Source organism: Bubalus bubalis, chromosome 3 (genome assembly GCF_019923935.1).
Source record: "Bubalus bubalis isolate 160015118507 breed Murrah chromosome 3, NDDB_SH_1, whole genome shotgun sequence".
In the NCBI taxonomy this organism is placed as follows: domain Eukaryota; kingdom Metazoa; phylum Chordata; class Mammalia; order Artiodactyla; family Bovidae; genus Bubalus; species Bubalus bubalis.
Window position 1 is genome coordinate 44,343,063 of NC_059159.1, and position 17,580 is coordinate 44,360,642.

The following is a 17,580-nucleotide window of genomic DNA, read 5'->3' on the forward strand; positions in this document are numbered from 1 at the left end:
TTCCTAAGGCCCATTTGACTTCGCATTCCAGGATGTCTGGCTCTAGGTGAGTGATCACACCAAGGTGATTATCTGGGTTGTGAAGATCTTTTTTGTGTAGTTCTTCTGTGTATTCTTGCCACCTTTTCTTAATATCTTCTGCTTCTGTTAGGCCCATACCATTTCTGTCCCTTATTGTGCCCATCTTTGCATGAAATATTCCCTCGGTATATCTAATTTTCTTGATGAGATCTCTAGTCTTTCCCATTCTATTGTTTTCCTGTATTTCTTTGCATTGATCGCTGAGGAAGGCTTTTCTTATCTCTCCTTGATATTTGGAACTCTGCATTCAAATGAGTATATCTTTCCTTTTCTCCTTTGCCTTTCACGTCTCTTCTTTTCACAGCTATTGTAAGGCCTCCTCAGACAACCATTTTGCCTTTTTGCATTATCAATATGTATGATCCTATTTCCATTTTCTTAATTGTTCTGGGTTTTTTTTTTTAATAGGTCTTTCCCTTCTCTTGTGTTTCCTGCCTAGAGAAGTTCCTTTAGCACTTGTTGTAAGGCTGGTTTGGTGGTGCTGAATTCTCTTAACTTTTGCTTGTCTGGAAAGGTTTTGATTTCTCCATCAAATCTGAAGGAGAGTCTTGTTGGGTTGAGTATTCTTGGTTGTAGGTTCTTTGCTTTCATCACTTTAAATATATGGTGCCATTCCCTTCTGGCTTGTTGAGAAATTGGCTGATAACCTGATGGTAGTTCCCTTGTATATTATTTGTTGTTTTTCCCTTGTTGCTTTTAATATCATCTTGGTCTTTAATTTTTTGTCAGTTTGATTACTATGCTTCTCCATGTGTTCCTCCTTGGCGTTATCCTGACTGCAACTCTCTGTGCTTCCTGGACTTGGTTGACTATTTCCTTTCCCATGTTAGGGAAGTTTTCAGCGATTATCTCTTCAAACATCATTTAGTATTTCTTTACCATCAAGTTAGTCAAATTATTAACTGACTAAGAAAATTTGGACATGCTACTTGGTCTCTTTCCACTTTTTGTTGCATCATTTTAAAAAGGAGGAAGCTGGACTCAGGTTTGTTTTTTCACGGGGGAACTTCATCAGTGTTCTCTGTTAGTGTTAGCAGGATCTAATATTTAAACAGTACATATATTTGTGATGCTTTCAATACAGAATGCTGCTCTTAAACTGAGTAGAAATGAACTTCTAGTGCAAATTGGTTCATTCTCAGATAAGTGTGGTCCCCTTAAAGGATACTTTTTTCCATGAGATCTATCTTTTTGTCTGTTACTCCCTCAACTGTGTACCTGAGGGTGATTATCTTACCTGAGTCAGTTTTACTATGTATATTGTAGGCTATACAGTTTGTTTTGTTTTCTGAACAATCTGGAGTTATTTGCCATTATTGACTAGAGGTCTAAGGCATAGATTTTCTTGATCTATTGTTTTTTTAATGCTTGAGTTCAATATATAAGGGAAAAGATTGTTTGCATTTTCTTGCAGACATTTTTCTCTGAAATAATTTTTAGCTTCATTGAAGTAGCTCTATTTATGTGAGTCATCATTCTGTCTTATATAGTGCTGGGTAAAGGTTTAATTTTGTAGATAAAGATTTATGACTTCTAGAAAGCTGAAAAAATGGAAATTTCTACAGAATTTTAGATTTGCTATAAATTTCTTTATTTATTGAAAATTGGAGTTTTTAAGCTACAAATATATGTAATTGTGCTTGATAAAATGTTCCCAAAAATCTCATGATTTTTCAATGAGAAATAGATTTCTCATTAGTCATTTTAAAATGTAAGTTTACGTGTTTTTTTTGTTTGTTCCCTCAGCTTCCAATAAAAACAGGACAGCAGAACACACATACCAAAGTCAGCACTGAGCACAACAAGGAATGTCTTATCAATATTTCCAAATACAAGTTTTCTTTGGTTATAAGTGGCCTCACCACTATCTTAAAGAATGTTAACAATATGGTGAGTATTTGCATTACTGTTTTATGGGGGAATTTGGTTTGTTTTCTGTTTTAAAATTTGGAGCAACGTATTTTGAAGTAAGTAGAGTCATTTTCTGTGGACTCTGGATGTCAAGATTTATCTTAATTTGTGGATAAGTGCAGATAACCTTTAGCTTTCTTTTTTTATTTTAATTCTTTTGTTTTAGATGCTTGTCTTATTTGTGACTCTATCTACTGTTCAATTTTTCTGAAATTAGAATTTCATACAGATTTTGTCATATATGAATTGACTATAATAATCTATTTAAATCTTTTCCTTAGCTTGTCATTTGAATATTTACATATCAGATTGTCCTAGTCTGAAGGAGTTGGTAAATAAAATATTGACTTTGTAGTCCTAAAATGTGAAATTGCTTTTGTGAAGATACTGTTTATTTCCTTCCTCCTGTAACCTGTGGCAGATTCCATTGTAGAGAGTCTGTGTTGAAACAGTTTTCCTCAGATACCAATTTCATTAAGTATTTCCACTGTCAGAAGCTCATAATGGCTTCTTTTATTCCTTGTTTTATAAAATTTGTTTACATTCCCTAGACTTCAGCATCCTCCTGCTGTTTTCTCTGTGTCCCTTTGAACATACTATCAATATTTTTCCTGTCTCTGTCAGGTGGTTCTTTCCTCTGTGTCAATTACTATCTAAAATCTGCTTCATACTCAGTTCGGAACAGCCGATCTGGATACATCTTGATTAACTCCCAAACTGCTCAGCTTGTTTTGAGCACTTAAAACCACAATTTTTATTGTTTGTATTGAGCAATGAAACTGATTTTTGGTTGTAGATTGTGAAAATCAGTAAGTACCATTTTCATAGTCATATTATCTTTGGTGTGTTTTCTTTCTAAAAAGTTGATTGGAAAATATCCCAGAGTTACAAAATTGGTAAACTGGAGGTGTGGTCAGTCCTTTGCTTTACAAAGATATTTTCTCTTTATGGAAAAAAAAATAAGATTTTCTGAAAAAAGCAGAACTTTTTATAAACATGTATAGTGCTTTACAGAAATACATTTAAGATTTTATGGAGCTATTCTGTTAAACACAGTGTGTGGGTCATAGTGATAGGATCTTGCTTATATAAATAAGTAGACATGTTTCCAGTTAGATTGAAAATGTTTTAGTATTTGGACCCTTCTTTTAAAAATGAAAACAGTATTGCAATATTGGCATTCATTTCATGCTTATTGAGTAAATTAAGTTGTGGAAGCCATAATCTCTTGTTGGTAAATAACATAGTGAATGCTTAAGACTTACTGTAATTGATGTTACAGCATTTTGTTGCTATTAGAGTTTAGGCTTTGATTTTTTGATTATTTTGTGGCATCAAAGTATGGTTAAATGTTTAACATTCTAGTAAAGATCTGTATATCTAAATCCTATATATTTAAAAAATATTGTTCAAACCTAAATCGTACTTAAAAACTAGCAGAACATGGAACTTTCCTAATGTTACCATTTCTTTAATGGTGTTCATTTCAAAGTACATTTACTACATATTTTAAAAGTATAAATTAGAGTATCTTTTACTGTGGCAGACTAATGGCAGATTGTAGTAAATTCCAGCATTTTTGTTTGCCTGAGAATTAATTTTGTGTGAGCATTAGGATAAAATCAGAAATAATAGATTTAAATATAGTATAATCTGGGAGATAAAATAGCAGACTGTTGATTTTCTTGATCCTTAGTCCCTCATTTTTCAGACGTGTGCTGATTTGTGGTGGGGAGTAGTAACCAACTTTTATGTTCTGAATATCTTTTCTTTTAGAGAATATTTGGAGAAGCTGCTGAAAAAAATTTGTATCTCTCTCAGTTGATTATATTGGATACACTGGAAAAATGTCTTGCTGGGGTAAGTGAATCTGTTCTTGAATAGGCATGTTTTATGAGTTCAGTTTTGAGAATGATCTGATGTACTGAATGAAGCATAGATGTGGACAAGGAGAAGAGTCATGGACTAAAACATGAAAATGAATTTTGTTAGCAGAGCTGACAGGGTAGCATAGAGAAGTTTTCAAGAAAAAATTATATTCTTATCTTTTGTAAATTAAATGTTGATTATTTATAAGTAACAAAGTTTATATTTATAAAGTTAGGTTGGAGTCATATCTCTCAGGTTTTTTAGAAAAGATTTTATAGGAAAGTCACTATTTCATTTAATTAATTTCTCCAGTGGTTAGGCCTGTGGCATTGCTTGGCTGTCAAAAAATGTGATGTTAAAGACCATGAGAATCTTATTTTCCCCTGTATGAATCTGATTTTAATATTTTACTTTTAAAATTTATGATAAAGAGAACTTAAATGTAAGCTGTTATATTGCTGATAGATCCTACCTTAAAACACTTTTTATGTAAATATGAACATATAAAATAGATACGTGGAGGAGTATGTGGGTGTGTTAGTCACCCAGTCGTGTCCGACTCTTTGTGACCACATAGACTGTAGTCCACCAGGCTCCTCTGTCGATGAAATTCTCCTTGCAAGAATACTGGAATGGGTTGCCATTCCCTTCTCCAAGAGATCTTCCCAGCCCAGAGATTGAATCCTGGTCTCCTGCTTTGCAGGCAGATTCTTTACCATCTGAGCTACCGGGGAAGACCATGTGGAGGAATAGTTGAGTACAAAACAGTTGTTTCTCATGTTTCCTCTAAATAGTTATCTCGGAGTTTTCAACCATGACTTAATTAGAATTTTTTCAAGAAGATTGGTTGTATAGACCATAGTGTTTCTATATTTCAACAGCTTTAACTCTTCCTGGAAAATAGTAGGAGTCTATATAAATATATAAATTTTATATTTATTTTAAAAATTATTTTATATTTATTCATATTAAATTTTATATTAATACTTTAATACCTCCATTTTAAAGATCTGTCTCTTCAATATGTATTGGGGTTAATTTATTTCTTAGAAGATTATAATCTTCCTTCCTTTGACCTATCTTTTGCTTTTATTCTAAATTGCTTCTCTCTTTCACATGTTAAAGTTGTTCTCTATAGTAAACCTAGGTAAGAAAGGACTTTGACATATGAGCACTGATACGTACAGAAGAGAGAAAACAGTCACAAGTGTTTAAGGAACGTGTAGGACAGGGAGTTGGACAATACATACGCTTCACACAACGATAGATCCTTAGGGAAGAGAACTATTTTAGACGACAGGCCACAAAACCTAAGCATGGGGTTTTAAATTCTTTTATTGACCCTTACCCATATTCCTAAATTGTGAGATAATGCTTATAAATTTTCTACTTAAATTGGGGGTGAGCTAATTTTGTTTTAGCTTTGTGTCGTCTCTTAATTTGTGATGAGCTGTCATTCATTTATAAAACGGGGTGGAAGAGCAAAAAACCTGTTAAATGTTTAACAGAATGATGAAAGTTTGAAGGTACATGATTATTTTTTTTTTTAACTTCTCTTGAATCAATTTTTTGTAGTGGTCTTACTACTTTGTAGTTACCAATACATCTCTGACACCAATGTTTGAATGGAAGTAGGCTGGTTTATTGCCTCTTCAGTTCTACATCTTTTCTCCATTAACATTTATAATCAAGAGGTACTGGTAAATGTATTTTGGAGAATGATCACTGATATCATTGGCCCCAGTTTAATGTGATACTCTTTGGAGATAGCCAAAATGAAGCTCTACTAAGTGGACATGGTATAACTTATATAATCCATAAAATAGACATTAACTTGTTTGCTCTACTATTGAAAATGTGTAATTTTTTCATTAAATTTATAATTAAAAATAGTATTGTTCATATATTGAACAGTTGTGTTTTTCTGGATTGCCTTCATTGACTCTCTTGATTTTCCTTTTTATTTATTTTTTTTATTAACTTTTTTTTTTTAAGTAGGTCCTTGCTGGTTATTTATTTTCCTTTTTAGATCAAAGTAAGTTGAGGCTTAAGAAGAACTGATCCCTATAAGTACATGTTTATCATATTAGTAGTTGAAATAGCTAAATGAAAGTGAACAGATACTTAACAATATTATGATTAAAACCAAAATTTTATGAGTAAAATTTTGTAGACTGAAGAATCTTAAGTATTTTTGTTCCTGTATATATGACCATTGGGTTTCCCAGGTGGCTCTAGTGGTGAAGAACTCGCCTGCCAGTGGAGGAGACATAAGAGACGTGGGTTCAATCCCTGGGCTGGGAAGATCCCATTGAAGAGGACATGGCAACCCACTCCAGTATTCTTGCCTGGAGAATCCCACGGACAGAAGAGCCTGCTAGGCTACAGTCCATAGAGTCGTAGAGTCATCCTGAGGCGACAGCACACTCGCACGCACGCATGCATATGACCATGATTCAAAACTTAAATGCTTCTAGGGCTTCCCTGCGGAGAAGGCAATGGCACCCCACTCCAGTACTCTTGCCTGGAAAATCCCATGGATGGAGGAGCCTGGTAGGCTGCAGTTCATGGGGTCGCTAAGAGTCAGACATGACTGGGCGACTTCCCTTTCACTTTTCACTTTCATGCATTGGAGAAGGAAATGGCAACCTGCTTCAGTGTTCTTGCCTGGAAAATCCCAGGGACGGTGGAGCCTGATGGGCTGCCGTCTATGGGGTTGCACAGAGTCGGACACGACTGAAGCAACTTAGCAGCAGCAGCAGCAGCAGCAGGGCTTCCCTGATAGCTCAGTTTGTAAAGAATCCACCTGCAATGAAGGAGACCCTGGTTTGATTCCTGGGTTGGGAAGATCCGCTGGAGAAGGGGTATGCTACCCACTCTAGTATCTATGGACTTCCCTTGTGGCTCAGCTGGTCAAAAATCCGCCTGCAATGTGGGAGACCTGGGCTCTTTCCCTGGATTGGGAAGATCCCCTGGAGAAGGGAAAGGCTACCCACTCCAGTATGCTGACCTGGAGAATTCCATGGACTGTATAGTCCATGGGGTCGCAAAGAGTGAGCAAATTCCACTTCACTTCACATACCTTTTATTTGTTTATTAATTGGACTTAGTGTCAACGTCTGGTTGGTTTGGTTAGTGTATAAATAAGAGCATTGTAACTCAAATTTTGAAGTTTTTTTTAATATTTTGTGATATCTATTTACTTTTCATGTATTTCAATGTATTTGCATCTGAAAGCTTTTGGAATGCAATTACAGCTTTGAGCATAGCACAGTTATAGAAATTTGTTGTCATCTTGCTTGGCATTATCAAAATTGTCATTCATATAAGGATACTAAGCCATTAGGTAACATATTGGTGTGGAATAGTATATTTTCAGGGTAGCTTATTCATTGGTTGTTTTGTTAATTGTAGAGTAGATTTACTTTACAAAGTAGAGATCTTAGTGTTAACACCAAAGATATCATTTACAGAGGGACCACCTGCATATGTACTCCTGATATGATGTAATATGAACTGTAATGAATTTTGCTTAGTGTTTAACCTGAACGTAATAAGACCATTAGGTTTAGATTCCAGCTTAACAGGAAACGTAGCAACTAGAAGAGCAAGTTACATCACTAAGACATAATCAGATCAGTAATATAGAACATTTTATGAGGCAACTGATCTGTTTTCTTAAAAAGGTCAATGTTCTGGAAAATAAAAATGATGTACATAGAGTGTGAGGGGAAATACTTTGAGGAGAAAGAGATTAAAGGAATGTAACAGTCATGCTGCAGTCAAACCTTTTTTGGATCCTGGTTGAGTAAAACTCGAACAGCTATGAAAGGCATTCAGTGGGGCAGTGGGGAAATTTGGATATGAATTGGCTATTAGCTGATATGAGGGAATTTTTTACTTTTCCTAGTATGATGATTGCATTGAAGTTGGAGAATTTTCTTGTATTTAAGTGATACTAAAGTAAGGTAGATTTGAAGTTATGGTGTTTGTAATTTATTTTGAAATGGTTAAACCAAAACAAAATTATTTGCAGTAAGTAATACCTGTCTGTCTTGGTCAGTCTGCCCAAAGGTAGATGTGATTGTCCACCCTGGAATTAATTTGGATGTTGAGACAGATGAATAAATGTGCTCACCAGTGTATATGAATAAAGTTTATTTAGGACTCATAGTAAACTAGGATTCCCAGGAGTGGGAGAGCTTAGTAAGGGGACCAAATATGGGAACAAGCAGAAATGCAGGTCCTGAGGGGATTGATGGGCTATCTCGACTTCTATTGTGATTAAGACATGAAAGATGGAGCCATCGTTTTTTATTAAACCAACTGTAGATAAATAGAGCAAACATGATGAAATATTAACAGTTGTGGAATCTAGGTGATGAGTATATGGGTGTTCATTATTCTATTTCAATTCTTACGCATGTTTGAAATTTTTCATTATAGAAAATGTTTACATGTAAGTTTAAGAAAGTTTTAGAATTACGTGATTGTTTCTATTTTAGCAACCAAAGGACACAATGAGATTAGATGAAACGATGCTGGTCAAACAGTTGCTGCCAGAAATCTGCCATTTTCTTCATACTTGTCGTGAAGGAAACCAACATGCAGCTGAACTTCGGAATTCTGCCTCTGGGGTGTTATTTTCTCTTAGCTGCAACAACTTCAATGCAGTCTTTAGTCGAATTTCTACCAGGTTAGTGTGTAAATTTTCATAGGAATGTTGTAAGTAATATAAATTTTGTCTTCATTAAAAAAAAGGTTGATAGGATGTGGGCTTTTGTTGAAATTTTATGCATTTATTTTTTTTTTTGAAATTTTTATCATGTGATATTGTGATCTTGGTGGGTACAATTAAATATGAAAATGAAAATGTTAGTTGCTCAGTCATGTCGACTCTTTGCTACCCCATGGACTGTTGCCTCTGTCCATGGAATTCTTCAGGCAAGAATACTGGAGTGGGTAACCATTCCCTTCTCCAGGAGATATTCCTGACGTAGGGATCGAAGCCGGGTCTCCCGCATTGCAGGTAGATTCTTTAACATCTGAGCCACCAGGCAAGCCCAAATTAATCACAATTAAATGTGAGTACTGTTATAAGCTTGAAAGTATAAATTTTAGGAAGAAAAGATCACCTATGATCAAGTTTTTTTTTTTTAATACTAAGTATGAATTTTTAGTTTGGCTTTTTAAGTATGTTATTCCTTTTTATTAAATTAGTCAAATCAGAATAATTGATGAGTAGTCAGAATTCTAATGATATTAAAGCTCTGATCCTTACCACAAGATCATAAGTTACCAAAAACAAAACCCCAGAAACCAAACCAGCAATGTGGGAAGCACAAGAAAGTAATTGCAAAGTAGAATTTTCTAGAAAGTGAACTGTTTTAAGTGAGTGAACTGTGAAAGCTCCCATTGTTGAACATTTACAGCATGTGCTATGCTATTTTATCCTTACAGTATCCCTGAAATGTAGGTGGTAATTACCCCATTTTACAGGTAAGCAAACTAATACTAAAGAAGTAATCAAGGCAGTGTGCCCAATAACGGAGGTCCCAAAATTTCTAAGTCAGACTGCTTCAGAGTCTGTCTGTTCCATTTTACTACGCTGCTTTCCTATACTTATTTTAGCCTGTTTTGATGAAATCCTTTTTTATAATATACACTGCTGTACTTCAGAATTGTACAATAAATATAATTGAAGCTTTTATTGAAAATTAGAAGTCATCATATGATCATTTATTGTGATATGCTACAAATGGAGAAGTGAGTATAGAATTGTAACTGATGGTAGCAAGTCTCTCTGGAACTTAATTTCATGCAGATGATTTGCCTTTCTTATGCAAGTAGTGTCTAACGGGTCCTTAATTATGACCAAGTAGGAAGCATAACATAAATCACTTAGTGCTTCAATGAATCGGAGACTAATAGATAATAGAGAAAAGCAATCTTCCTTGCTTAATGATACCTACAGCTTTAATTTGTGTTGTGTGAGCAAGCATTGGATTTCCATGAGTCAGCTTAGTTCATTCTCATGTTGTTTTGCAATAGGTGTGAGTGAGAAATATACATCATAGCTTGAGAATTTGTGCAGTGGTTTTTAGGGGGAATCAGCTAACTTGAAAATCCTGCAGTCTTTTTATTAAAAAATGGCATTTCTGTAATTGTGATTCTAGGCACCAATATTCTTCAACCTCTTGTCAGAATTCTGGTGCAGAGAAAATTAAAATTTTATTTAATGTTACAATATGACTGATAATGTAGAGTTGTGGGTATATAATGGAACAATGTCTTGATGAACTCTTAAGTGTTAACATTTCATATTCTGAGTAATACTGGTTGAAGGGCAAGGTAGCAAACACGTAGGTAATAGACATTAAAATGATAAAAAACAAAACCCCTTCTTTGTTTAGGTGATACTAGACCAGTCTTACTTTTTGAAATCGTCTTACACTGAAGGTAGAAAATGATCAAAAGAGTAAAATGTTTTTAGTCTATCCAAGCATGAATTGCTTTAATAAAACACAGCAAATGCCCCACCTCTGAAAACTTTAAAAATCTTCTGGTCTCCAAATGTTTTATTTTGCAGCATTAGCACATGTAATAATAGGCAAGTTCTGTGCATTTCCTGAATCTAGTTCACTCTTTCCAGAATAGAAGTTAATAAGTCTCCAGAATAAGCTAGTTTCTTTAACTTTCAGGGGACACAGACTGCTCAGAAATGGAATCTGTGAAATTTATGTTTCAGACAACTGCATTTGCTGTTTAATCTAGCTTATGCCAGAAATAGGAGCTGATCTTATTAGAGGGTCGCTTACCTAAAAAGACCATTATGATGGTTTAACTTAGATGGAGTTATCCTGTGACACTATAGTGTCATAGCATTAGGTGACTTAAAATATGCAAGAAATTGGAATGACAGTTCTTTCTGAAGATTGATTTTATATGGGAAAGACTAGATATCTCTTCAAGAAAATTAGAGATACCAAGGGGACATTTCATGCAAAGATGGGCTCGATAAAGGACAGAAATGGTATGGACCTAACAGAAGCAGAAGATATTAAGAAGAGGTGGCAAGAAAACACAGAAGAACTGTACAAAAAAGATCTTCATGACCCAGATAATCACAATGGTGTGATCACTGACGTAGAGCCAGACATCCTGGAATGTGAAGTCAAGTGGGCCTTAGAAAGCATCACTACAAACAAAGCTAGTGGAGGTGATGGAATTCCAGTTGAGGTCTTTCAGATCCTGAAAGATGATGCTATGAAAGTGCTGCACTCAATATGCCAGCAAATTTGGAAAACTCAGCAGTGGCCACAGGACTGGAAAAGGTCAGTTTTCATTCCAATCCCAAAGAAAGGCAATGCCAAAGAATGTTCAAACTACCGCACAATTGCACTCATCTCACATGCTAGTAAAGTAATGCTCAAAATTCTCCAAGCCAGGCTTCAGCAATACGTGAACCATTAACTTCCTGATGTTCAAGCTGGTTTTAGAAAAGGCAGGGGAAGCAGAGATCAAATTGCCAACATCCGCTGAATCATAGAAAAAGCAAGAGAGTTCCAGAAAAAATCTATTTCTGCTTCATTGACTATGCCAAGCCTTTGACTGTGTGGATGACAATAAACTGTGGAAAATTCTTCAAGAGATGGGAATACCAGACCACCTGATCTGCCTCTTGAGAAATCTGTATGCAGATCAGGAAGCAAGAGTTAGAACTGGACATGGAACAACAGACTGGTTCCAAATAGGAAAAGGAGTACGTCAAGGCTTATCACCCTGTTTATTTAACTTATATGCAGAGTACATCATGAGAAACTCTGGACTGGATGAAACACAAGCTGGCATCAAGATTGTCGGGAGAAATATCAATCACCTCAGATATGCAGATGACACCACCCTTATGCCAGAAAGTGAAGAGGAACTCAAAAGCCTCTTGATGAAAGTAAAAGTGGAGAGTGAAAAAGTTGGCTTAAAGCTCAACATTCAGAAAACAAAGATCATGGCATACAGTCTCATCACTTCATGGGAAATAGATGGGGAAACAGTGGAAACAGTGTTAGACTTTTTTTGGGGCTCCAGAATCATTGCAGATGGTGACTGCAGCCATGAAATTAAAAGACGCTTACTCCTTGGAAGGAAAGTTATGACCAACCTAGATGGCATATTCAAAAGCAGAGACATTACTTTGCCAACAAAGGTTCGTCTAGTCAAGGCTATGGTTTTTCCTGTGGTCATGTATGGATGTGAGAGTTGGACTGTGAAGAAGACTGAGTGCCAAAAAATTGATGCTTTTGAACTGTGGTGTTGGAGAAGACTCTTGAGAGTCCCTTGGACTGCAGGGAGATCCAACCAGTCCATTCTGAAGGAGATCAACCCTGGGATTTCTTTGGAGGGAATGATGCTGAAGCTGAAACTCCTGTACTTTGGCCACCTCATGAGGAGAGTTGACTCATTGGAAAAGACTCTGATGCTGGGAGGGATTGGGAGCAGGAGGAGAAGGGGACGACAGAGGATGAGATGGCTGGATGGCATCACTGACTCGATGGACGTGAGTCTGAGTGAACTCTGGGAGTTGGTGATGGACAGGGAGGCCTGGCGTGCTGTGATTCATGGGGTCGCGAAGAGTTGGACATGACTGAGCGACTGAACTGAACTGAACTGAACTATTGATAGATGAATCAGTGTCATGAGAATTTGTTGTGTTTGGCCATTCTACCTATCTATGGATGTTTCTCTTTGATATTTCTGTCATTGCTTTTCTTTCAGGAAATAATATGAGTTACAGATCTTAAGATAACTTTTTTATTCTACTGAAGTATATATCATGTTCTGTGGCTCATAATACTTTTTTATGTAGACCATTAGCTGCTTTCTCCACCGAATTGCCTGTTTTATGGTTGGAGGGTCCTAAAGACCCAAATTATATCTGATTTGAAATATCACCAAAAGCAGAAGACTCAGTGACTCTGAAAGTTCTATTTGGTTCTTTTACAAGTCTGCTGGTTTTTTTTTTTTTAAGTAGTTTATTATTCTTTTTTATAGTTTAATATTTCTTCTTGTATGTCTAATTATTTAAAACGTTCTTATTTATATTCTCTTTAAGATTGTTAAATAATCTCATTTGTTTGTATGTGCCAACTCTCATTCACAGTGAATTGTTTCTCTGTGTTTTGTAAACTGTGATTTATCTTTAGGGCAGTGTGTATTTTCTTTGGGAATCTCTTGTGACCTGGGACTCTGAGAGTATCCTAATGATGGTTTTGCATTTGCCATGTGCCCAGTTTTGGACCCATGTTTTTGTTAATTTCTCAGTCCCAGATTGTATGGGTAGTACAAATTTGGGCCTCAAATCCTTGCAAGGTGACAGCCCTGGGTGACTTTTTCCTCTACGCAAAGCTTAGGCAGAGCAGACAGACTTCTTGTGCTGGTAAATCCCTACTCCCCGCCCCCCTTTTTTTTTCTCCCTGTCTCCCTTTCAGTGTCTCTTTCTTTTTTTCAGGAAGTTCATAGCTCTTTCTAGCCATGTTTTATGCAAGGCCCTGGTTCTACTTCCTGCATTCTTAGGGTTCAGGGCTTTGTATCCAGTCTCATGTGGATGTTTAGCCCCACACCCCTAGGTTAAGGAGAGAAAAAAGTTAACCAACTCTCACCCTTTTGTTGGCAAGATCATCCCTTCAGAACCATCTCTGGTTTTCAGTTTCCTTTCCATTTCTGGACTTGGGTGGGTAAATAGCATTTGTTTTGCTTTATTTCTGTACAGTTAAAATATCTGTTGTTGTTCAGTTTATCTAGTCTTTTTAGATGTTTTAGTGATACATTTTCCAGTTCATTTCTTTTGACCATAATACCTTTTTATTTGTTTTCTCTGCCTTATAAATTCCCCAGATGCCCCTTCCTTATGGTAATAACAACTGTAAAAGGAATTAAACTTTCCTTCCATTTTTCACAACCACAAGAGTTAGCTTTTCAAAAGTTGGTGTTGCTGATTTGTTAAGTTGTGTTTCCTAAGGAGTCATATTCCATATTTTTAGGCTCTTTGCAGCAGCTGTGGAATTTGTAGCATGTAAATCAGTTTTGAGGACCTTCTCATTCCCAGTGTGAGCTGCTAAGCTTTTCTCACCCTGATGATAAGAAGAACATTAGTGTAAGTGCTTAGAATAATTTTACTGTTAGCTATACATCTGTAGGCTGAAGTGAGTGAAAGAAGAATTTGAGAAGGAAGAAATAGCATTGATTTCATTTTTTAGCAACTGAAGGTTTAATGCAATGATAATGTCAATTTTAAATTATACTGCATTGGTTACAATTTGAGCTAATATTTTAAGTAAAATCATGTAGTATTTGTGCTTTTTCACGATCAATCAATTCAATTTGTTGAATTCAGAATTTTGAACTATCCTAAAACTTCAGTTGATAAATTATTTTTGGTTTTTTACTTTTCAGGTTACAGGAATTGACTGTTTGTTCAGAAGACAATGTGGATGTTCATGATATAGAACTGTTACAGTATATTAATGTGGATTGTGCAAAATTAAAACGACTCCTGAAGGGTAAGTTTAAATGAATGATGTACGTGAAATTAATCACTGTGGGTGAAAAATAAGTATTTTGAATGTACTAATTGAACTAATAATGTTGAGCTAGAATATCAAAATGGATTTTATAATGCAAATGTCCTTGAGAAATGGATAGTAATACTTCATGGTTCAGTAATTTTTGAACCTTTGCAAATAATAGAGTAATGAATATCTTAAGTCTTGGCAATGTAAAGTTGTGGTTCAACTACAGTTTTTGCTTTTTCTCTTTATTAAAGAGAATGTGAGGATGCTGTTATTTAATTTTTCTGGAATTTCATCTCAAAGATAGTTGTGTATTATAAAAGTTATTTGTTTATCTATTGCAGGGCTAAAAGCAGATAGTTTAGCAAGGTATAAAAGTTTCATTGCAAATGGAACCAGAAGATTGTGCTTTTATGATGAGAGGAGAAATTGAGCCAGGAATCTCATTTCTGATATTCTGTTTTCAACTCTTGTTATTGCCTTACTGACTGACTATATAGCATTTCAAAGTCTTTTATTCTTTCAGTGCTTAGTTTTGCTTCCTTAGAGAACATATCAATAGTAGTCACACCTGGGAATATGCCTATGTGTAATGTGTAATGCCTAATGTGTAATGTTAAAGCTTTGAAGAGTGCTTTCTATCATTATGTTGACTGAAATTAACTATCAGAAGGAATTGAGAGGGTTTTTGTGGTAAGCAGGAATGTGTTAATATAAAGCAAATAGCACTGAGTATTATGAATATACTGAATATAAATGCCTAAATTCATTTCACAGAAATTGTTTTTTAATTTTATGTAATGTTGGATTCTGGCTAATTTAAATGTGAAACCTTATAGTATGTGATTCATACTTATTTTTATTTTACTTTGTATATTGATTAAGGAATTGTCAACAGTGTTTTTTAATGTTTGATCTTGAAGGAGATTTAGTTATACTAACTTTGAAAACTAACAGTTCTGCAGTGCAGTTTTCAAAATACCATGTTTAGTTTTTCTAACATTTGCTTTAAACTCAACAACTATTTCACCAAAGATGTAAAAAGAACTGTATCTATATAGATGAATACTATAAAGCTATGTTCCAGCTATATTATGATTGTTCAGAATTTACGATTTTAGGCCATTACCATGATAAAACCAAGCAATGCTTACCTCACTTTTCAGTAGCTTTAATTAAGGAGAAATGAATCATTTTAGCTGTTATGTCCCTGATGGCTCAGACGATAAAGAATTCTGCCTGCAATGCAGCAGACCTGGATTCGATCCCTGGGTTGGGAAGATTCCCCTGGAGGAGGGCATGGCAGTCCACTCCAGTGTTCTTGCTTGGAGAATCCCCATGGACAGAGGTGCCTGGTGGGCTGCAGTACATGGGGTTGCAGAGAGTTGGACACAACTGAGTGACTAAGCACAGCATAGACAAGTGGACAGTAGTTATTTTAGATTATAATAAACCACCACTCAATTCAGTTTAAATTTCAGGATTTTAATATTTATTATTAAACATTGAAAAATTAAGGAATGATAATATTTAGATATTTCCTCTCTGTATAAAATTTAAGAAATGTGAGTTTTTTTGCCATAGCTGTTCAGTGACATTTGGGAAATCTAGTCCAGAGTGCTTGTGGATAGGTGTTTGTTTAAAAGATCAGTTTCTTAGAAATGTTTAATACATAATAATTAATTGATGGTTCTTCATGCACAGTGAGAGAAACTAAGTATATGGATAAATTACTTTCTTTTTATTGTGGTAAGTTATCCCCATTGAATGCAGCTTCCTTATGAGCATAAATTTATAGAAGTTTTGCTGATAAATATGACATATAAAGCCAATATTAACCAGACCAGCAAAAGATGGTTCTACACAAGTCATGGTAAAAGGAATGGAAACTTCCTGTAATATGAATAGTAAAAGTAATAATGTGTTTTAAATTCAATTCAGCAGCTTTTGTTGAGAAACTATATGTAAGAAACCATGCTGATTGCTGGGCTTACAAAGATTAGTAAAATATTGAGTCTCTCCCTTTGGAGCTCATGACCTGGTTTATGAGACAAATATATTATCAGATTATTTGCAAAGCAGTGTGGCAGAGCTAAATAGAGTGAGTATAACGTGAGAGAAGTGTGTATGTGTTTAGGGGCAGGAGATGTTAAAAGCAAGATACACAGGTACAACAGTACATCATATCATATTAATAAAAACATAGTAACATTTGTTGCATTTTCAGTATGTGCCATACATCACCCTGTGCAGTTTACATGCTTTTTCTCATCAACAATCACAAGAACCCTGTATAACAGATGTTACCATTATCATCCTTTATATTGATGAGGAAACTGAGGCCTAAGTAACATTTCCAAGTTCATACATCTGTTGAGTGGCAGGATAAAAGATTCAGTTCACATCTGCATCTCTAGATCCACAGTACTTAACTGCTGTATTATTTTGCTTATGGGTAATGAGGCTTTGTTTTAGTGGCTCTGGGAAGTGATGCAAAGGTTTTTGGGTGGGAATTACCTTGATCAATGTTTTATTTTAGATATGCCATTTTGCTTGAAATTTGCAGGATGATTTGATAGAAAGTTGCATGAACTTCTGGGACTTGGTTGTGTAGTAATGTGACGTTGAAATAAGGATAGTGGAGGTCTGGATGAAATGTGATAGGGTGGGGACCAATTTGATATGGTATTTAGGATGAAGAATACATAATCTTTGAGTAGAATACATTGCATAGCTTTTGGTGATTAATTAGGTGAGTGAGTGAGTGAAAGTTGCTCAGTTGTGTCTGACTCTCTACGACCCCATGGACTATACAGTCCATGGAATTCTCCAGGCCAGAATACTGGAGTGGGTAGCCATTCCCTTTTCAAGGAAATCTTCCCAACCCAGGGATTGAACCCAGGTCTCCCACATTGCAGGCGGATTCTCTTATCAGCTGAGCCACAGGAAAGCCCAAGAATACTGGAGTGGGTAGCCTATCCTTTCTCCAGCAGATCTTCCTGACCCAGGAATCAAACCGGGGTCTCCTGCATTGCAGGTGGACTCTTTACCAACTGAGCTATGTTGGTATGTATGCCCTTGACTATAATGAATACTTCAGGGACTTGAGTCACATGTGTGTCATTAGCGAAACTGGAAAAGCAAAATACAAAGC

General features: G+C 35.6%; 1 protein-coding gene across 13 annotated transcripts in view; it reads left to right on the forward strand.

Annotated features, from left to right (window-relative positions):
- NF1 (neurofibromin 1) overlaps positions 1–17,580 on the forward strand; it is a 265,468-nt gene that overhangs the window by 54,130 nt on the left and 193,758 nt on the right. For all 13 annotated transcript variants that reach the window (XM_044939527.1, XM_044939531.1, XM_025281027.2 and 10 more), the window contains exons 2-5: positions 1,828–1,971; positions 3,769–3,852; positions 8,367–8,557; positions 14,311–14,417. In XM_044939527.1, coding sequence (XP_044795462.1) covers positions 1,828–1,971; positions 3,769–3,852; positions 8,367–8,557; positions 14,311–14,417 — 526 coding nt within the window. The remainder of the gene's footprint in view (positions 1–1,827; positions 1,972–3,768; positions 3,853–8,366; positions 8,558–14,310; positions 14,418–17,580) is intronic.